Source organism: Barbus barbus, assembly GCF_936440315.1.
Source record: "Barbus barbus genome assembly, chromosome: 33".
Taxonomy (NCBI): Eukaryota; Metazoa; Chordata; class Actinopteri; order Cypriniformes; family Cyprinidae; genus Barbus; species Barbus barbus.
The window spans coordinates 19,859,476-19,882,749 of NC_136761.1; the positions used below are offsets into that span (position 1 = coordinate 19,859,476).

At 35.5% G+C, this 23,274-nt stretch overlaps 2 protein-coding genes across 2 annotated transcripts; one reads left to right on the forward strand and one right to left on the reverse strand.

The window, feature by feature from the left end:
- The first annotated feature begins 10,931 nt into the window (after positions 1–10,931).
- On the forward strand, positions 10,932–18,473 carry aga (aspartylglucosaminidase). The gene is made up of 9 exons (XM_079390752.1): positions 10,932–11,163; positions 11,245–11,398; positions 12,443–12,555; positions 13,089–13,201; positions 13,944–14,055; positions 14,332–14,407; positions 16,969–17,076; positions 17,206–17,339; positions 17,445–18,473. Exons 1-9 carry the CDS (start codon positions 11,061–11,063, stop codon positions 17,543–17,545), a joined length of 1,014 nt encoding a protein of 337 aa, XP_079246878.1. The 5' UTR covers positions 10,932–11,060; the 3' UTR covers positions 17,546–18,473.
- neil3 (nei-like DNA glycosylase 3) lies at positions 17,721–21,749 on the reverse strand. Its single transcript, XM_079390751.1, has 10 exons — positions 21,540–21,749; positions 21,351–21,460; positions 20,534–20,665; positions 19,993–20,206; positions 19,779–19,853; positions 19,523–19,689; positions 19,265–19,434; positions 18,787–19,183; positions 18,218–18,377; positions 17,721–18,074 (listed from the first exon to the last, which is right to left on the reverse strand). The coding sequence occupies exons 1-10, from the start codon at positions 21,642–21,644 to the stop codon at positions 17,892–17,894; spliced, it is 1,713 nt and encodes a 570-aa protein (XP_079246877.1). The 5' UTR covers positions 21,645–21,749; the 3' UTR covers positions 17,721–17,891.
- Between the last annotated feature and the right edge of the window lie 1,525 nt (positions 21,750–23,274).

The following is a 23,274-nucleotide window of genomic DNA, read 5'->3' on the forward strand; positions in this document are numbered from 1 at the left end:
ATCAAATAAATGCAGTCTTTGTGAGCATAAGAAATGCCTTTCAACAATATAAAAAAACCAAGATGGAAACTACAATTTTATAATATAATATAATATAATTCCAGTGTGACTACATCTCATTTTAGAACTCAATTTTATCTTTATCCATTCATGTATGGAGCTACGTGTTCTGACTATGATTGGCTACTATACAGCAGCAAAGATCTTTTGTGTTTCAGAGTTCACCTTGCTGAGGTTACAGTTTGATTTACATTGTAGCTTTAGATGAGGAACGTTCAAAGTCAGCAGCACTCAAAGACAGCGCAGATCTCACAGGCCCCCCGCTGCTCACACACAAATGAGAAAATTTCACCTGCGCTCATGCTACAAGTCTAATCGCTACTCTTCCAACGACGGAAACCTTATCCAGAGACAATCTGTACCATATCAAAGACAAAAGCTGTCTGTCATGTAAACTCGTTCTGTTGTTGACTCTTGATGAACGTGCTACAAATATTAAAAGAGTGAGGGAGAGGAAGGAGAAGGGGATGAGGCGAGATGAAAGTTGTTTATGACCTTTCACTTGTGTGTGCGCATGCATGTGTGTCCCCCATTTCAAATACTAAAGATGGTGTGTGTAATTTGTTTGATGTTATAATACTTGTCCTATCTCAGCGATTCAAAGACAACAGTAAGCAAGCCATTTGTAGGCTGATCTCCTTAAAAAAATACTGTGGTGTCCCAGCCCAGGAGGTCAAGTTTTTACTGTTACACCGTAACTTATTCATTATTACAGCATGTTTCTTCATCAAAAGCCATTCAAAATTACATTTACACTACTGTTCAAAAATTTTACTCAGTAAGTTGTTTTATTCAGCAAAGATATTTTAAATTGATCAAACTGACAGTAAAAACTTTATGCTACAAAACTTTTATGCTACCTTTATCCTATTCCGCTTAAATGCTGTTCGCTTGAACTGTCTATTCCTCAAAATAAATTACATTTAAAAACATACTGAAATAGAAAGTTATTCATCTAATAACATTTCAAAATATTACAGGTTTTCCTTTATTTTTGATTAAATATATGCAGCCTTGTAAGCATAAGAGACTTCTTTCAAAAACATTTAAAATATCAGGTACAGTACTGTGGGCCTTCTTGTCTGATACAGCAACCAATAGTGTGAGTTTGGGTGGGATTATCTGATTATCCAACCAATGGAAGACGAGGGGAGTGTGACGAAACCTGTTCGAAAACAATTATTTTTTTACAATATTTTTGGTGATGCTAAAAAATACATGCAAAAATTATGTTTTACGTTTAAAGCAAGCAATTATAACACTAAAAACCAATTAAATAAATTAAACCAATTAAATAACTAAATCTCTGTGACCCAAAACAGGACCTACCGGATGGCAAAAAAGAAAATAGAAAAGCACTGATGGACTGTAAATAGCATTCAAGAGCTTCTTCAATGATTTCTCTCTAAAAAAACAACATTGAACAATGCAGCAATATGCAGCAAGTATCAACTGTTGTGTGATTGAAATTCTTGTCAGACACCAAGACTGTCTTCACTGAATCCCCCACAGCTTGAAAGTTTCACTGTAAAATGTGATATTGGACTATAAGCCCAAAGGGGAAATACTGAATGGACGAAAAATGAATACCTCACTAAGGAGAGCCATTTTAATATCAGACGCCCTTGGGGTTTCACCATCAACTATTATTAACTAAATCTTCTTTAACTAATTAAAGATATGAGGTCGAGCTTTTCATGAGGAAATTAACACCCACCAGAATCACAATTCTCACAGATGGCTTTTGACCATCCCATGCAGTACGCAACACCGTCATCGCATGGGATTTTGCCATTTATTTCTGCCTCTGAGCTATAATGATCTGAACAGTGTTCATATCACAGTGGGGTGCAGAAAAACACTGCTATTTTGGTTGAGTAAGGGAGGCTTGTTCTTAGAGATGGAGAAGCATTAAATTACACTGCACAAGAGATGCCAGCTTGGCAAAATTCACAAGAGGACTGAGAGGATGCGGCCAGCGAGCCACAGATGCATATAATCCTGTTGATTTCTAGGCAGCACCTCACTCACTACATGCTAATGTGATATGCAGCACCAAGAACAAGTCATGACGATAATGATTTGTAAAGTGACAACAGAGCTTCATTTAGCCTAATCAGTTCAGCTGAGAAAAACAAAAAAGGAAAGATGGTAAAATAATAAAGAATAATATATAGATGAATCCTTGAAGTAATGGTTTTCATTTTCATTTTATTTATCAATATATACAATCCCTTCTTAAAGGGAGTCCACGGTCTCCCAAAAATGAAATAGGCCTAAAATGTGACCCTGGACCACAAAACCAGTTATAAAGGTAAATTCTTTGAAATCACCTGAAAGCTGGATAAATAAGCTTTCCATATACAACAATATTCGGTCGAGATACAACTATTTGGAATCTGGAATTTGAAAAATCTGGAATTTGAGGGCGCAAACAAATAAAATGATTCAGAAAATCAAATCGTCTTTAAAGTAGTCCAAATGAAGTTCCTAGCAAAGCATATTACTAATCAAAAATTAAGTTTTGATATATTTACAAAATATCTTTACTTAATATCCTAATGATTTTTGGCATTGAATAAAAATTGATAATTTTGACCCATACAATGTATTATTGGCTATTGCTACAAATACACTACTTATGGAGCAGGGTCACATATGTTTGTAATAAATTCATAATTTAGATGTTTTAAACTTCAAATCCATGCTTCTGGCTAAAACACTAGTCCATAATATTGCTTTCTCAAGTGAACAAGTTAATTCTGATGACACCCATTCACTGCAGATCTATTGATGAGAAAAAGATTTCATGCTCAATTTCTCCAAATGAAGAAACAAACTCATCTACATCTTAGATGGTCTGAGAAAAATGGTTTTCAATTAGGCCTATTTTAGAATGAAATGAATTTTTCCCCTTTGATTTTCAAGGGCAACTCGTCTAAAAGAAAAATATCATGCAGCAAATCGCAAATAAACCATGAAACACGCATATTTGATTTAATGTGGCATTGTAATGCTACTCGTTACTTATTTTAAATGGCAAATAGCCCCTGGAAGTAAGACAACAAGAGAATGACAAGAGTAACACAGCTTTTTAAAGCCCTGGAGGATTATTTGTACGATATCTAACCTTAACCTCAGATACAACATATTACAGCCCTTATAACACCAACCTTATCTGCACTGAGCAGACAGAAGGTGGAAGAGAGTGTAGCAGCGGGGAATAAGTCAACCATTCAAGAACGATCACAAACACCGCAGGCCCTTGTGTTTTCTTCTGTTTGAGATAGATTACACCTTAAAATATACAAACACCACTGCAGCAGATTACTTACAAATACAAATGATCCTGTTTGCCAGCAATATATAGTTCAAAGGAAGCCATGAACGAACAGTGTGGACCCCTCTCTATTATTTACAGCATTATTTCATTTTTAACTCCCTGCCAAAGTAATGTAATCCTAATGCAATTCTGAAGCACTGATTAGACCAATTATATTTATTTCAGGTTCCACTGTGACTCTACAGCCCCATCAACTGGTCAAAGAAAAGACTAGCGAGGTACAGGAACAGTTCATTTTTATCCAGCTCATAGTAGACCAAGTAAAATGATCTGGCCATTAAAAAGTATAATAATAATACATTTATTTAATTATTATAAAAGTATAACTAAATAAAAACCATGAAATGTATTTTTTGCATCTTTTAGCAATAGCACACAAACATAATACGGCATATGATTTCCCCCAGAGATATTGATCAACAATAAATAAGATTTTTTTAAATCAAGTAACATTTCCTTCTAATGGACTAGCATTTCAGATCTTTCTAACTGATGCTTTCAAGACACTGATGTCTCATCTTTAGTCCCTCTTGCAATTTTGACAAAACCTCATCCATGTCAACCAGCTAGATAACATCAGTTTAGCGACATATGAACATCTGTAGATTTGGATAAAAATACAACTTTAAAACTTTATAGAAAACTGGTTAGCAGATTGTTAGAGCGCAAGGCCATCCTGGTATCTTTAACAAATTTCAGCTCACAATAAAGAACTGAAAATAACAGGATTATAACTGATAATGTAAGTGGTTTATTTACATTGGTAAACTAACAGCTTTGAGTCTTTCTGTCTAGATGTTAAACATGACAAGTAAAAAGTTATAATTAATTGTTATAATTTTGTAAAATATCTAATCAGAATTGCATTCAAATCATGTTTGAATTGTGATAATCAAGGTAAATACAGCATCTACCAAAAAATAAAATAACCTGTTGCCTTAAATGATCTTCTACATAGTTGAACAAGCATTATTAGGACTTTCTCTCCTTAGGCTATTAAATTGAATAAGGAGATCAAACATTCTTTTCTTCTCTATCTGAAAATAAGTGTCTATCAGAAACACACCTCAGGGAAAAGTTTAATGCAGCTGTTCTGTTGACATTCACAACATTCTGAGCTGGAAAGACAGAGACAATAATGAGAAAAAGTGTCAATCTTTCTTTACACTGTGACTGGGATATTTTAAAAATCAAGGAAGATTTTTCTTGGATTTTGATTGAAGGGCTCAGAATAAGACTATACAACAAAATAAATACTGCATGTAAATTAAACTTAAAGGAATAGTTCACCCCAAAATTAAAATGTACTCACCCCAAGCCATCCAAGATGTAGAAGAGTTTGGAGAGCATAGTGGCATGTGCCAATGGGATCTGTGCGTCAGATGTCATGTGACTTAATGTTAAAACTGCTGCTGAGAGTTTGTTTTTTCATCAAACAGATTTGGAGAAATTTAGCATTACATCACTTGCTCACCAATGGATCCTCTGCAGTGAATGGGTGCCGTCAGAATGAGAGTACAGCTGATAAAAACATTACAAAAATTCACATGTAATCCACACGACTCTAGTGCATCAGTTAATGTCTTGTGAAGTGAAAAGCTGGGTGTTTCTAAGAGAGAAAAGTCCTCTGTCCATAACATTGTTTTCTCCAGCCATCTTGTCGATTCAGGATAGAAATATGCAAAGATCAAGCATGAAGCATTATTTTGGCTAGAACAATAGTTTGAAGTTAAAAATGTTTTTAAAGTGGATTTGTTTCTTACAACATTTAAAAAAAAAAAAACTTTAGGAATATGATACAGTTGTGTCTTCAGACAGAGAAAGATCTTTTGTTAAAAAAGAAAAATAGGCTGTCTTCTCTTTTCTCAGATACATCCATATTTTGTATGGATGCTCAAATTCAATCAACCCATCTCCAGCCTCTGTGCTAGGACCAGAAAGTCTTTTCTTGCTTATGCAGCAGAGATGGATGCATGCTGGTAAACTCAGACCCATAATTCTGGGAGCTCAAGTTTTGCCGGAGGCATACATTCCACATTAATGATAGTTGCTGGGAGTTGGGCAGGAATGAACATAGATATAAAGCTGAAAAATGAAGCTGCTCCAGGGTTGGCTTCCTGTTCAAAGCAGAAATCACAGTCCCTGACTGGACAGCTGACATGGACAAGATAGGGTGGCTATATATGTGGCATAACTGGTGCAATCGCTTCAGTGACTGACCTTTAGGTCCTCTAAGAGACTTGAACTGCCTCAGAAGGTTAGACGCTCTTCACTGGATGAATATAAAGCTGGCGCAGGCAGACTGCAACTGTGTGCTCATACTGGACACCTGTGGGAAAATACAAGAGCATCGTTTCTCATGAATAAATTGTTTTGTTTGTCTTTTCACTATTATGTTTGTCCATTTTTCTTTTTATCCAGCATATTAAAAGCTTTCCTTCTCCTGATTTTTCTTTTAATTTTTTCCCCATTTAATTTAATTTAATTTTACTATATTTTATTTTTTGCAAGTTTCAGAGCTTCTTAAAGTTTCTGATGTTATCCACATTTCCCAGTGGTGAACACTGGTTCAGAATCATGGCATGATCTGAATAAAAATGAATACAAATTTTATCTCTCACATTTCTAGAGAAACAGTTTGAAGGGATACAGTACATAGACATATACACTTATATTCCATTTCCTTCAGGATTATTTACTTGAAAAATACTACATTTTGTCAGACCAAAGACCTTTAATGTGATCTCCATGTATTACCCAAGTAACATAATCTAATTTCAACTGTACTGTAGAGTCTCCTTTGAAATGTACAGGATTTGCTTAATTTAGTGCTGATAGCCATGGTAAATGTTGCATAAAAACATTGTATATATTGATGTCAAAATGGCTTTAAATGCATGCTTTTTCCCTGTAAAACATATTTAATCACACATTATGCTACGTTTGTTGTTAAACATCCTAGAATTATTCATGTTAACACCTATTTTGTGTCATTTCATGCTCAAGGCATTGCTTTGAATGTTTCTGGCTTGGAAAATAACTTTGACTCTTTAAAATATTCCAAAACATTCTGAATGTCATGCATACCGTTCCTCAAAGCAATTTAAATATAATTTTCATAATGTCTGTGTGTATGCATATATGATTTTATATTATAAATACGATTATCTACTAGTTTATTTTTGTTTTGTACAAGACTAACAACACAAAAAACATTTACAGTATCGTTTTAAAAAATCATAATTCTCTATAAAAGTAGGTCACAATCTGTTAAATCATTTTTTGAACTGAAGGACAGTGAGTTTTTCCTATTAAGTGACATTTTGTGATACAGTCCCACTTTTAAGCATATATTTAATTGCTATCTGGCCTAAAAATAGACAAACACATGCCACAAGCTACCTGCACAATTTTTATAATTAACATTGTTATTAGCATATGATTGGCATTATTTTAAAAGTCCCTTATATAGACATTTTTTGTGAGGGCAGTACAGTTCCCAAACCTTCATTCATCAACATTTGAGATCCTCTGATGACAGATCTGTCATTGCTAAATGTTTATTCCTATGCCAAATATTGAAATTTGATAGCAATTTCCCCCATTCATCAGGTGACTGCTGTGTTAGTTAGTGCCACCTCACCTGGAGTTTTACTCAGCGTGAATTTTGACTGACTCCAATCTTTTAAATCACTTCAAAAATAACTTTTCATGAAATTCAAATTTATTTTCAAAGTATGGCACATTAATAAACACATTCTGCCATCTGTTTGACTTTTTGTTTAAAAACATACGGAAGCACATCTTTGTAGCAACTTGTATGTAATAACCTGATTTAAGTGCAAGTTATCCAATGCACTTGCAATCTTACTGCATTTTCCTAAGATATCAGAGCTATATTTGCCTTCATTAGCAAATACATTTGTAATATTTTTGTTTTTTACTCAAATACATCTCATTAGACCACAAGATAAGAAAAACAGAATTTAATTGATCCCTAAGAGGAAATCAAATTTTTTTCAACCTTTAAGACAAAAAAGAACCATGCTATTGATAATGAAAGCTAAAACTATTAAAACTGTTTCTGCTAACTGGAGTAAGGCTGGAATAAAATAAAATGTAAATACTGGGGAAAATATTAACTTACATTTAAATGAAAGACAACAAAAGCAAACAAAAACTATACAAAAATGAAAAAAAAAAAGCTAATTAAAAATGAATAAATACTAATAGTATATATATATATATACTCACTCACCTAAAGGATTATTAGGAACACCTGTTCAATTTCTCATTAATGCAATTATCTAATCAACCAATCACATGGCAGTTGCTTCAATGCATTTAGGGGTGTGGTCCTGGTCAAGACAATCTCCTATGCTATTCAAAATAAAGTTGGTACATTGAGGAACTGGGGAGGGACTAGGAGAGAAGAAATAGTGATGACAAGATTAAGAATAGGACACAGTAATTTAAATAGTACATTACACATTATAGGGAAGCACCCTACTGGTTTGTGCGAGTACTGTCAGTCATTAGAAACCATAGAACATGTACTTAAGTTGCAGAAGGTATGAAGAACAGAGGAGAATTATGATGGATGAATTAATAAGAGATGGGTTGACAGGGGCAGGTATAAAATATATACTGCAAAATGGTGTAATTAAGCAAGGCAAGAAAAATATTTGTAATTTTTTAATTAGAGCAGGTTTGATGAAGAGAATATGATCGCGGAAAACAAGCTGGAGGGAATAAACTGGAGTAACATCGCAAGAAAATAACCCAGAAGATGGCGGTAATGCAACGCTCATGGATGCAAACCGCCGTTAAACCTCAAAGAAGAAGAAGACAATCTCCTGAACTCCAAACTGAATGTCAGAATGGGAAAGAAAGGTGATTTAAGCAATTTTGAGCGTGGCATGGTTGTTGGTGCCAGACGGGCCGGTCTGAGTATTTCACAATCTGCTCAGTTACTGGGATTTTCACGCACAACCATTTCTAGGGTTTACAAAGAATGGTGTGAAAAGTAAGTAAGTAAGTAAGTACTAAGTAAATTTTATTTATATAGCACATTTAAACATAGCAAAGCTATCCAAAGTGCTTAACAATGTAACAGAAATTAAAATGAGAAAAGAAAACAAAAAAGAAGCAAACAAGACAACCAATAAAACATCAATAAAATTGAAATTAAAATGCTAAGGAAAAAAGATATGTTTTCAATCTTGATTTAAAACTGGTAATGGAAGGTGCAAGGCGGCATTCTAGAGGTAACTGGTTCCATAGACGAGGGGCATTAACTGAAAAGGCTCTGTCACCCTTGGTTTTCAAACGGGAGCGAGGGACAGATAAAAGAGCCCTGTCAGTGGATCTTAAACGTCTGGTAGTTGACAAAGGGATAAGAAGAACTTTAAGATAAGACGGAGCTTGATTGTTAAGAGCTTTAAAGACAAACAGCAGAATCTTAAACTGAACTCTAAAATGGACAGGAAGCCAGTGTAGTGAAGCTAAAATTGGAGTGATGTGGTCATATTTCTTTGCCCCAGTCAGCAGCCTTGCAGCTGCATTTTGTACCAACTGGAGGCGTGAAAGTGATGACTGAGGAAGACCTGAGTACAGAGAATTACAGTAATCTAGACGTGAGGTAATAAAAGCATGAATAACCTTCTCCAAATCTTGAAAAGACAAAAATGATTTAAGTTTGGAAATGAAAAGGGAAAAACATCCAGTATGCGGCAGTCCTGAGGGCGAAAATGCCTTGTTGATGCTAGAGGTCAGAGGAGAATGGGCCGACTGATTCAAGCTGATAGAAGAGCAACTTTGACTGAAATAACCACTCGTTACAACCGAGGTATGCAGCAAAGCATTTGTGAAGCCACAACACGCACAACCTTGAGGCGGATGGGCTACAACAGCAGAAGACCCCACCGGGTACCACTCATCTCCACTACAAATAGGAAAGAGGCTACAATTTGCACAAGCTCACCAAAATTGGACGGTTGAAACAGAATGAGAACATGGATCCATCCATGGTGTTCCTAATAATCCTTTAGGTGAGTGTGTATATATAAGTAATAAAGTTTATTTTTCTCACATTCATCTTTAGAATGCTTTCTGCATGTTCTCTTTTCAGAAATGGTCTCCAGTGTCTCAAGGACATTCCCATTGCTAACATAAATCTTATTTCAAGTGTCCAAACTCCAAACATAATAGATGTTAACCATGTTGTAGGACCTTGCTTTCTTATAGACAGGTCTTTTTTACTTGTTTGTTTGGTATACAAGTAACCCTACAGACATTACATTATTAACATAAAGAAATTGCTGTTTGGCTCTGTATTGCACTCTGAGAAATTCTGCTTATGTCACTTAAAATAGCAGTGTTAAATCTGGCCCTGCTCTCTGTATATTTAATAACTCTTTCTATTGGCCTTTCAGAGCTGTCCTCCTCTAAGCTCCAGCACAGTCCTCTGTTCCATACAGATTCTTTTATAAGACATTATTATATGAGGGCAAATCCATGAATAAAATATGCTATAAAACTGTATACTCCTATGAATAATGTAACAGCAAATTCAATATATTTTGTGTTCTTTCTCTGGTTAGAGCAACACTTTGTCAAAACCTGTACTGTATGTACTACTGCTGTCATGTTTAGCATATAAGAGGGCAGGACACATAATTGTTCCCCTTTTCATCCTATTTTTGGTTTCTGTGCTGGGGTTCCTAGAGGACTTACTGTAAGATATTCTATGTTTAACCAGGTGACTAAATCCCATGTGCTGAAAAATGTGGGACTCAATATATAAGAAGAGCTTTTAAATAGCAAAAGCTCTTAGGCTACTGTACATTAGCTTTGTTTCTTGCTAGGTTGCTGCTGTATAGAATACAACAGTGTCCGCCCACTTTTTCACTTTTTCTTTTTTTTTGACTCTATAATGTAATTTACAGTGTTCTTTTGCAATGACTTGCTGTTTCGATTCCTTTGCAGAAATATGGAGAAAATTAATGGAATTTTTACTTCCAGAAACTGACTATTGTGCTCATGGGAAGGATTTCTCATAAATAATAATAAATTATATATATATATATATATATATATATATATATACACCATGTCAGAAGAGTTATGTCATTAGTTTTCCATATTTTTACCATATTGAATGCTAGGCTAATTGCATGGCTAGCATTTTTATGTGTCCTAAACACAGACAGTGGAATAATATTTTTAGTTGAATTTGACAGAATTGCCATGTGATTTGGGGAAAACACACACACACACACACACACAAAATGGAAATGTATTGCAAAGTGTTGCTTACCTTGATTTTCAGTATTTTTTACACATGAAGTTTCTTCATCTCAAACATGCTCTTCAGTAGCACTGTTGTCTCGTTTGTAAGAAAGAAAATGTTTTAGTTTTGATAAAACTCAACCCCTAGGACATAAAAATGAAAACTCAAAATATACCACTTTGCTTAACTATTTGTGACTACGGGGTCCCTTTAAATGTTCATTAACATAATCCCATCACGTGACAAAACACGGATATGAGTAGGGGCATGACACAGCACGTGACCTGGACGTTCTGATCTTTTACAGTCTATGCTTCTGATAATATATTTTGAAGACATGTAGGATATATCCATTGAGTATTGAATATGATTCAAAAAGTATTTGTCATAATTTGTTTGCTTCCTCTAAATCAAGCTGCGCTGCCCTTGGTGATCAGCACTTGGCATTTTAAGAATGCAGCTAACGCAGGTGAAAGACTAACCATGGCTTTACCGTGTATGAGCTCTGAGGAAGGATTAGACTTTAAATTTGTGTGGTTTCTGTCTGCAGCCTGGAGCACGCTGCAGAAGGGCGGCTCGGTTCTGGACGCGGTGGAGCGGGGCTGCGCGCAGTGTGAGCTCGAGCAGTGTGATGGGAGCGTGGGGTTCGGCGGGAGCCCGGATGAGCTCGGAGAGACGACCCTGGACGCGATGATCATGAATGGGTAGGCATTACTGAATCACTATACTTAACCAGTCATTCACTCTACATCAGTCAAACGTCAAGTTATAATACTTTAATATATTGCATTACACAAGAATGTAATTCGGCACACATATTGTGACAATTTTAGCAGAACATTATTTTCAAACACTTTTGAGCATAAATCTCCATGAATATTCCATTACTATTTAAATTAGGCCTATATGTAAATAAATAAACCAAAATATAATTGCTTTAGCCCAGCAAGGCTATTTTTGGTTAAATAAAAATAAACGTCACTTTTACACTTACATTTAATTTAACTTGATGTACTAAAATAACTAAAACTGAAAAAAAAAAAAATGAGGAATAAAAATTAATAAAGAAGCAAGACAGTAACACTTTATATTAGGATGCATATTCAGTGTTAACTAAGAGTCTTCCCTCAATAAACTCCTAATTTGCTGCTTATTGATAGTAAGGTAGTTAAAAATAAAACCAAAATATTAACAAAACTACAGTCATATTTCAGTGATACTAAAATAACACTGGAACCCCGTACGTTACTGTAACTATATTGAAAATATCATGTAAATATTCAGTTTGGCCATATTGTATTTTCTATTAGCCTATATATTGCATAGCTACTGTGTAAGTCTTTTCATCAATTGATTGTGGCTGTAAAAAAAATAAATAAATGATGAAAATAACAAAAATCATCCTAGAAAGTTTTAATGTAGACAGAAACATTTTGCAAATATTATATGGAATATTAACTAAAAGTGGTTTAGTGCTTAAGCACAGTAGGTTCTTGTCTACAGTAGTAAGACCTTACAGAGCTTTTTAACAATACATACCTGGATTTGAGTAATATTTCTAATTAAGGAAAGGTAAAAATCTTAAGGTCTAGGAAAGGTAAAAATCTTATAATGAGACTCATTTTATTTATTCTTCTATTTTATACATTCAAGCATCATCTTATATTGTAAAGGACCTCTCTGTTCCCTCTAAAACCAATAGTCTAAATATCAGTTGTGCTTTTGTTTGCTGTTTGTCCCATCTTTAGAGACACAATGGAAGTAGGGGCAGTGGCAGACCTACGCAGGGTCAAAAATGCTGTGGGTGTCGCCCGAGCAGTGATGGAGCACACAGAGCACACCTTTATAGTGGGCGAATCGGGTAGGATCCGTACACTCAATAACCACTTCATATCTAACCAACCAATCATGTGGCTGCAGTGGTCAAAGGGTTCAGTTTTTGTTTACAGTACATCAGATAGGGGAAGAAATGTGATCACAGATGGAGTGATTTGAGTATTAAAAAGGCCTCTTTAACTATTTACTTCTCAAAATTATGTGCAGACACTGAAGGCCTGGACAGATTAGATATCAGCTTGAAGTATACAGCACTTTACATTTTGTAATTCCATTTATAATGTGCTGTTCTATTAATTCCATCTGCTCTCCTAATTAAAAGGAATTATAGAGTACTAAAACAGCTTTCTTTCTCTGTGCATGGCTGCTTAGCATCCACATTACAATAAAAAAGGCTGAGTCAGCCTCCTGCTGCTCCATTTTTTTTTTGCTTTTTCCTGTATCTAATGTTTATTTCAAATCAGCTCAACTATGTGATTTCCGTTTGTTCAAATCACCGTTGCTATATAAAGTTTAGTAAAACTGAAGGAAAAAAAAAACGTTTTTGTCTTCATGCAGCCACAATCTTTGCTGAAAACATGGGCTTCATGTCTGAGGACTTGTCAACTAACAAATCAATAGCTATTTTCTCCCAGTGGTTGCAGCAGAATTGTCAACCCAACTACAGAAAGGTGAGTCCCCAAAAACCAGGAACCTCGGTGTAATCATCACTCCAGGGTTTACCTTTAAAGTTCTTAAACACATCTGGCAACTTCAAACATGGATTTAGAAGATGATCTGTGGCAGATAAACCGTTTCAGTATACTTCAAATGTCCCAAACACCATAAAAGATTTTTCTTTTAGATATAAAGTTTCAGTCAGTGTTACGGTTAGAATCAGAATTCTTTGCTTTAAGAATCTTATAAAGTGTACAGTGAGAAGCAGAGAGTCATGTTTAGTGTTTACCTCAATTCATGCAGACTTTGCTGAGACATTTTGGAAGGATATCAGTGTAATCACTGACAAGACAATATGCACCGTGAAACACAATGAATAATGCATAGTGAGATTTATGAAGAATACAGTGGTTGATACCAACATTCTGCTGTTGGCACAATCAAAGCCCTATGGAAATATCCGAAACAATGCTCTGAATACATTATTCATTTTTTTGTTCCCATACTCAGATTAAACTGTAAGCATTGTTGGCCAAGTTAATCAAAACTTAAAAAATCTGAATCTTTCCTCAGAAAACTTTAAGATGGATAAAGCAAATCAGAGAGCAACATAAAAAATACAAAGCCTTGCTATGTAATTCTAATTTTAAAGCTTTAAAGTCGTAAAAAAAACTTTATTCTGTCTCAGATCAAAGAGTAAATGAAAGCGTAATAAGTTATTATAATAAGTGTTTATTTTGTATTTTTATTTTACAGAATGTTTTTCCAAACGCTTCCAAATCATGTGGGCCATACAAGCCCAAAGCCAAGCTGTGGAAGCCAAAGAATCTGAAAGGAAATTTTGACCCCAGTTCTCATGACACAATTGGTAACTGTTGATTCTTCTGACATATTTTTGAAAAAAATAATAATCTGGCCAGACAAAATGATCAGTCTTTAATCTGTAAATGCAAATGCATTTTTCTGAATGCAGACATGGACTTGTCCACAGAGTACCAAATTCATTAGTTTTAATTTGCATCACAAAAATGAAGCATGATAAATGGACCGAATGCCTTGAGGACATATTTGAAAACCATTGCTTGATTCAATTCAGTGATGCATATGATCTTAGCGTTACATTCTTACCATAAATTCTCATTAGGAATGATTGCCATTGGTAAGAATGGACAAGTGGCTGCTGCAACGTCCACCAATGGAGCGACACATAAGATACCAGGGTGAGTATGACAGCCCGTCAGTATAGTATGTCTCAACTGTCCTGTTGATGCCAGAATGCATGAGTGTTTAAAACTGAAGAAAAACAGAACCTCAAGAACCTTGTTCACTGAGATTTAGCTTTACTGTCAGAAATTTTATTTATCCTTTATTTAACCAGGAGAAGCCCGTTGAGATTAAAAATCTCTTTTACAAGGGAGACCTGGCCAAGATAGGCAGCTGAATTACATCACATCATTACATACATACAGAGACACACAAAAAACATGAAAATAAAGACTAATAAATTAATAGAAACAGTTTGAAAGCCAATTATGCACTTACAATGAAATCTCAATTAAAAACATTGACATGTGAGGGAGTCCAACTCAAAACATCTCATTCTTAACTTAAAAACACTCAAAGGAATCAATTTACTAAGTTTTAAGTTGTTCTGCAGCAAATTCCATGTAAAGGGTGCAGAATAAACAGGCCCTTTTACCCAGCTCAGTACGGACATGTGGGACAGAAAACAAGACAACAGCCTGAGAACGGAGAGAGTAACGACCAGCACTTTTTTTCATAAGAAGTGAACATAAATAGGATGGAAGCACACCAAGAATAGCCTTATATATAAATGTATACCAATGACAGAGCCTCCGTGTGGCCAGAGCAGACCACCCTACACGAGAGTACAGCTCACAGTGGTGGCTGCGAGCTTTACAATTAGTAACAAATCTCAGTGACGCATGATAGGCTGCGTCAATCATATGAAGGCATTGAACAGATGAATGCATATATAATATATCACCATAGTCCAGCACAGATAAAAAAGTGGATGCCACTAACTGTTTTTTAACATTAAAAGAAAAGCACAGCTTATTTCAAAAGTAAAAACCCAATTTTAGCCTCAACTTTCTCACTAGACAGTGAACATGAGGCTTAAATGATAGGCAATCATCAATAACAATACCAAGATACTTATAAGTTGTAACAGTCTGTATTTCACGTCCGTCAAGAGTAATCACTGAGGGAACATTCAGTGGTCTATTCCGAGGGTCCGTGAAGAGCATAAGTTTGGTTTTGTCTGCATTGAGCACAAGTTTCAGCTGTAGCAAAGTGTTTTGGACCACAGTGAAAGCATTCTGTAAATGTGCAATGGCTTGTTTAAGAGAGGGTGCACAGCAATAAATAACTGTGTCATCTGCATAAAAATGAAAGTTTGCATCAGACACATGCCGATCAAGGTTATTTATATAAATAGTAAATAAAAGAGGGCCTAACACAGAGCCTTGTGGAACCCCTTTAAGGATTGGTAAAATACCAGATTGAACACCATCATGCTTAATGCACTGGGTTCTGTCACTAAGATAGTTTGAGAACCAAGAGACAGTATTCTGTGAAAACCCCGAGTTAAGAAGCCTAATCTTTAAAACATCATGATCAACCGTGTCAAAAGCTTTTGACAAATCAATAAAAAGTGATGCACAGTGCAGCTTCTTATCACGAGCAACAGAGATGTCATTTATCACCTTCATTGCAGCTGTAATGGTACTATGTTTTTTTCTAAAACCTGACTGAACTGGGGATAAAATGTCCTGTACATGCAGGAAGTCTTTCATCTGATCACTCACCAGGGATTCAAGCGTTTTGGCCAAAACAGACAAATTAGAAATTGGCCTGTAATTATTGAAATTTGACGGGTCACCCCCTTTCAATAATGGACAAACAAATGCAGATTTCCATATTTTGGGAATAGTGTTGCTCTCTAAAGTAAGATTAAAAAGGTACGTTAGAGGCTGTGCTACACAATCAGCAGCTATTTTTAAGAAATAGCTCTATAAGATCAGGTCCTGGAGGTTTTTCAGGAGCCAGCCCTTTTAGGGCTTTTTGAACGTCAGCCACTAAGAATGGAGTGAGATTAAAGACACTTGTAGAGACTGGTACATCTCTACAAGGTGTCACAGTATAAAGACAAGCAGTGTCAAACAAAGAACCAGACTGAATAAAATGCTCATTAAAATGGTTCAATATCTCCAGCTTGTCATGAACTACTGCAGACTCTTTCATAATAAAAGAAGGAACATTAATACTATCTTTGTTTAGAGAAAGTAATTTTATAGCCTTCCAAAATTTTCTGGGATCATTTAAGGTGTCAGTAGTGGCTGACAAATAAAAGTCAGATTTTGCTTTCTTAATAAAAGAAGAACATTTATTTCTTAACTGCCTAAAAACAAGCCAATCAGACGAAGAGCCCGTTTTTCTTGCTTTGGCCCAAGCTAAATTGCAGTCATGAAGAATATCTCCAAGCTCAGAGGAAAACCAGGGATTGTCCCGCCCCTTAACTCTAAATCTCTTTAGTGGGGCGTGTCTATTTATTACTTGCAAAAAACTATCCCGGAAAAAGATCCAGGCTCACTCCACATCGGGAATCAGCTCTATTCTACTCCAATCACAATTAAACAAATCATGGCAAAAACCCTGTTCATTAAATATTTTGAGATTCCTCTTACATATTACAAAAATGGGTTTCCAGTCCCCTGCCAATAAAACTTTAGTGAAGTATATGTATGCTGATCTGTAGCCGTGTAGGTGATTCACCAGTGGCTGGAGCCGGAGCTTATGCTGACAGCACAGCGGGGGGAGCCGCCGCCACAGGGGATGGAGACATCATGATGCGTTTCCTTCCTAGGTAATCATCTGTCTTGAGAGAGTGCTTTATATGAACTGCCTTGATAAATTAAATGTGTAATTTTAATGAACCTTCTAATTGAAGGCTTTTATTGATTTGTATATATGTATACTTTTTTTTTTTTCAAAGTTTTCTAGCTGTTGATTTAATGAGAAATGGAGCCCAACCCACTGTTGCCTGTAAGACGGCCATCTCCAGAATCAAGAAGTACTACCCCGATTTCTTTGGAGCAATTATTTGTGCCAATACTACTGGTGGATATGGTGAGAAAATGCTAATATCTAATGTTTGTTTCTTAAAACATTTTGTGTACTCATTCTGAATATGAATAATGATAATGGAATTTGTCAAAACACTTTTGTCCAAAGGTGCTGCTTGTAACAAGCGTCCTGGGTTTAGCCAGTTCCCCTTCATGGTGGTTAACCCACAGACGAACCAATCTCAGTTGCAGACGGTGGACTGCTTTTGAATTACAAGCAGTTTGTTTTATCTTTACATATTTTTAAAAGTTTGTTAATGAATTATTGATATATGCCTTGTGATTTGTGTTCACTTTGCACTACTTTTAAAAAATAAACTTCATGTATTTAAAAAAAAAATCTGTTGTAAGATCTTTGAAAGACAATGAGCTCTGAGATGTTTATAACTTGTTTCCACTGAAACCAAAGGAAAAGATGGAAATTAGAAGTGCTTTATTTCAAAATATATATATTTACTTTTACCATAAAGAAGCACACACGCTTTTATCATCTCAACATTAAAAAGCAAGCATTGTTTCAAAAGCATTTAAAGGTTGTCATGTCCAACTCATGGATTCAGCAGCCAGGCAGATTTGAGATGCCAGGGCCATTCTCAGCCCACTGGAAGAAATTACATTGCTTGCCCATTTTAACTGGGCATGTGTAGAAGTTGCGGCCATTATTCGGTCCCAATTTTAACACAGTCTTCATAAGAGTCCGTTTGCCATGATGACACATGGGAAAATGGAGGTCTGCCCACTGTTGCAAAAATCAGAGATGATATGAATACAAACCACCAATTCTGGTTTAAGTTTCAAACTTTCAATTTATTTCTAATTTATTTAAAAATTGAATTTTTTTAATTTTACATAGGATTCAGATTTAAGTTCATGCTTTCTTACCTCAAAGAAGTTACATTGAGTCTCTCTTGGCAGGGAGCAGGTGTAGAACTGCCTGCCTTTGTTTTCTCCTTCCTTACTGACCACCCTCTGGGTGCATGGTCGGTGATGACTTTTGCAGCAGGGGGTTTTGGGTAGGGATGTGCCATTGCTCTGTGTGCCCCTGCTTAGTCGTAGTGAGATATGATTCTGTTATTCAAAATCAGCTGTATTTATTTTACGTTTTGCCATCAAACTTCATTAAAAATGGTCATTCACCAAAAAAATCATAATTTACTTTCAATTATATTTTTGCTGATCACAAAAGAAGATATTCTAAAGAATGTTTTTGTTCATACAAAATAGCAATAGTGAAGCATATGTACTTTTATTGTATGCACAAAACGCACACAAAAAAAAATTCCCCAAAAAATTTCTTAGGTGTTCTGCAGAATATATAAATTTGGGTTTGGGATGACCTTGCTATAAATCATACTGACTGGTATTCTTTGGCTATAGAATATATATGAATGGATAGAAATATCAGTATTTCACTAATATATCTTGTCACAGGTGAAACTGCACTCGCTCACCTTGAAGATCCGATGTGCTGCATGTTTCCTCCAGACAGTCCATTCGTGGTTTTCATTCTCTTGTTAGGCTGACTGTGGTCTGCTGGAGATTCTCTCTTATAGGGCTCATTGCCTTTGAATTGCATCCCACTCACGCCATTACAGGGACTCTTCCACTGCCACTTGCCGTGCGTGCTCAGACCCCTCATTGTCTCTAGTGTGTGTGCCTGGTTAATGGCGGGACTTGAAGGAGAGTCAGGTTTTGCACTGAGGCTGGTTAGGACTAGAGTGGTGGTCCCAAATGCAGTCTCACGATTCATCTTTATTTCCAGCAGGGGTTTGCTAAAACTGTTGCAGGGGTAGCGGATCAGGTCTCGACTCAAAGGTGAATGTTCCAGCTTTGTGGGCTCTTTAGGTACTGAAAAAAGAGAGTGAGTTAGATATGAACTACAGTCAGAAGTGTTCATTTCTGTACTACTAATACATATCCGAAACTTACCTTCCGGTCTAGGACTCATACAAGCATCACAATACTTGTTAATTGGTCGATTGATTAAAGTGCAAAGGGAACATGCCCACTCTTCCTCCTCTTGTTTTGCCACATGATCATTGCTGCTCGTTCCTCCTTGATAAGCCCATCCAATCAGACTATTACGAGTTGGGAGTTTACTGTCAAATTGAAAAGTTGACAACTAGATTGGATTCTCTTGTGCAAATGTGTGTATTTGAATTAGCTTTGAGAGGAGGTGCAGCTCACCTAATGTTCACTTCACTTGGATCACCTGTTTGACAGCGCTGACAGTAGTATGTCATCCTACCGTTGTCTCCCAGTCGACAGACGGTGACAGCTCCACTGCACTGGCCACAGTTTGGACGTTTATAGACCTTGTAATGCTTGTAAAGTGGGGATCCATTCTTTCTACACTGTTTTGAAAAGTAAAAACTAAATGCAGATCTGACAGAAAATTAAAATTACAAATTTATTGTCTAGAAAAATGCAGAGTATCAAACACCTTATAAAAAAGGAGTGTGAAATCTCGTGTCATCTTCACAAAATGGTGAACTTGTTCACTTGTCAACTGCCTGACCTTTAAAAGCGCAGAAGATTTCATTGAAAAATAATAATATTAAAAATATTTGAAACAAGGTGTAAAACATACATTCAACTGTATTATGCGACAGCGATCTTGACTTTTTTGTGTTAGTACTGCACAAAGCAGATTGTACCTTGACAGCCGGGTTAAGGCCACTGTCGAAGAGCGCTTCGTTTTTAATTATGTTTCCTACACCAGGTAAGACGGCCTGATCCAACAGGACATCACAGAGCATTCTCTCACTCTCTCTCTTTACAGCCTCCACCGCCTGAGACAAACTAAACTTGAGCGAACAGATATCGAGAGGCTCCATGGCTCTTACTCTCTGCACACAGTCCTCTGAGAGTCTAGGGGAAGCAAACAGAATTATTATTCCCTGAGGAGTCAGACTTTTTGAAGGCTCAGTGTAAAAATGAAAAGAGTCAGGCTGTCTGGATCACGCTGAGTTATGATAGTCTGGAATTTAATCCGGCATAGCGAACATTTCTGCGACAGGGAAGTTGTCTACTTACGACCTGCACATGATGAGCTATAGGATAAAGTGCTTGACCCGGAAGGACTTTCGATGAAGATGCAATCTAATCTAAATTAAATGTAATACTTATCCTAGAATATTTAGGAATGAAATGGAAGTTATATATAACTATAATCTGAGCTATTTGAAGTAGTGTTACCTGATTTCTACAGTTGTGTCAAAGAAACAGACAGCATCATTGGTAAGTTGAATAACCAAAACCTGGGGTTTTCCTTTCAAGTCTTTGTCCAGGGGGTTTATCCTCAAGGAACCATTCATGCCAAAGTGCAATCTAAATCAAAACACATTTAAAGTTACAATGATTTCACTGTTTTTATACGAATGAATTCGTATGACCTTTTCAGATTGGATAAGGATTTTCAGCTATATCTGTGCTGGATTTTCATTTGTATGTCAAGTACCAATCATTTATAGGTTTAAACACCACTTTGAAAATATATTAGCTAGTGAAATTTGCCACTTTATAAATCACACAGACTAATCATGCTGGCTTCCAGCACTCACAATGAACAATATCTGGCTCATTAAACATTTTAAAGTACAACATAGCTGAAATATTCATATATATATATATATATATATGTTCTGAAATTCACATTTGTAAATTATATTTTACATTTGCAACCTTACAAATCTTAATGACATCAATTTAACATTAAATTGACTTTTCCTATACTGTCAGTTGCCCTTTAAGATGTCTAAAAAATACAGTCAACAACGCAATGTAACCATAAATCAGAACATAATTTCATGACGGTGCTTTTCAAATCCAAACAGGGCTCTGGGAATCAAGCCAGAAAATTTCAATCTGCCTTCATGAGGAAAGAAACTTATATTTGGTCCACAACGTCTAACAAATTACTACATAAAATGATCATTTAAAATAGAAAGCAAAAATTGCATGCATCAATCTACCCTTATTTAATTATTATTATTATTATTATTATTACACAAACCTCAGAGCTCTGAAGCCAAAATACATGAAGAGCTCTTTCCCCAGTGTCTCCACCCCTGTAAACTGACAGCCCATAAAGCACTGGAAAGAGCTCCTGGTGCTGTCATCTGACTGAAAAAAAAGAAAAGAAATTAAACATTCGTATGCATGTCATTTACGCAGGACTGCTACAGCTCTGTCATGCACTTACTGATTTGTTGGTTTCATTTCTTCGTATGTCTAAAACTTTCTGTCCTTTTTGAACTCTTGCACGAATCTTCTCTCCATTCAAAGTGCATCCCGGACCCTCGACCATTGCGCCTTGTTTTTAACAGTCCGTATATAAACAAACTACGAGCAAATCAAGAAGACCGCTAATGCTGTACGCGAATATGCAGCAGAAAGACCCGCCAGATAATTCAAAACTGCGCATGCGTAGACGACGACGTGTCGGAAATCGTCACGGTGTAGAAACAAAGTTGCCAAAACTTGTATAAAAAAAAAAGGATTATTTAACAGTACCTTCATGTAAACTTTGATCGGAATGTAAATTATCTGTCTAATCTATTTCATCAGTTTATTCTTTATTAGATGATTATGATTTTATAATTTAAGTACATTCATGTGAATATATTTTTAGGGCAATATTAATCGAACGATTTAATTGAATAATTACTTTTTGCTCTATGAAAAGAGACTATTTTCCCTGAAAAAAAAAAAATAAATAACTGGATGACTCCAAAATATTACTTGTATTATGGGTGTTTATAAAATTACACAGGCCTATCTTTAGAGCTTTTCTCATATCTTCAATTAATTTCCTGAAAAATACGCTCAGTCAAGTGTAGATAGATGTATTGCTTTACTACTTGAGTTGCTGCACATCATTTAAGTCAGTACAACTTTTTCAATTCATTTGTATAAAATGAACATTTAAAGGAGTTCGGTGTTTTGTATTATAGGCGTATTGAATTCAACTGTTTATTTGTGTACAGATGAAAAGGGCCACAGTGAGGAGGTCCATCAGAGGACAATGTTGCGGGTCGTCCCCCAGACAATGGCCCTGGAGCAGGTAAAAAGCATGCCAGATCTGTGGCTATGCAAATATCATTATCCTGTTACACAACAGTTAAAAAGACCTAATCACATTTATTTTTAGTATATTTTTCACTGAATATAGGGATTTATGTTCATTTTAATATACACTACTACAGTTATTTTGTTTGTTTCAAACAAATGCTGTTCTAAGTTTTAAAAATAAGAATATATAAATAAGAAAAAACTGGAGTAATGGCTGCAGAACATTCAGCATTGCATCACAAAAATAAATTACAATTTAAAATATGTGACCCTGGACCACAAAACCAGTCTTAGTTGCACGGCCCAGGGTATATTTGTAGCAATAGCCAACAATACATTGTATGATTTTTCTTTTATGCCAAAAATCATTAGGATATTATCTAAAGATCATGTTCCATGAAGATATTTTGTAAATTTCCTATCATAAATATATCAAAACTTAATTTTTTGATTAGTAATATGCATTGCTAAGGACTTCATTTGGACTACTTTAAAGACAATTTTCTCAATATTTTTATTTTTATCCAAATATTTTTGATTGAAAAATATTGTGTTAATCTCAATTTCAAAAAATGTACCCTTATGACTGGTTTTGTGGTCCAGGTCACATATATTAAAATAGAGATAAGCTATTTTAAAGTGCTGTGCTATTTAACAAGCTTAGCCAACTGTTTTTACAGTACTTTTAATCAATTAAATGCAGACTTGTTGAACATAGTATGTATGTATCGTGTATATATTAGAGTCATATATTACGACTGTTTGTCTTTATCATTCCACGGAAACAAAATACTACATACAAATGTAAAACCTCACAGAATTTTCATTTTGGCCAAACTTTTTGTTTAAAACAAATGAAATCCAAT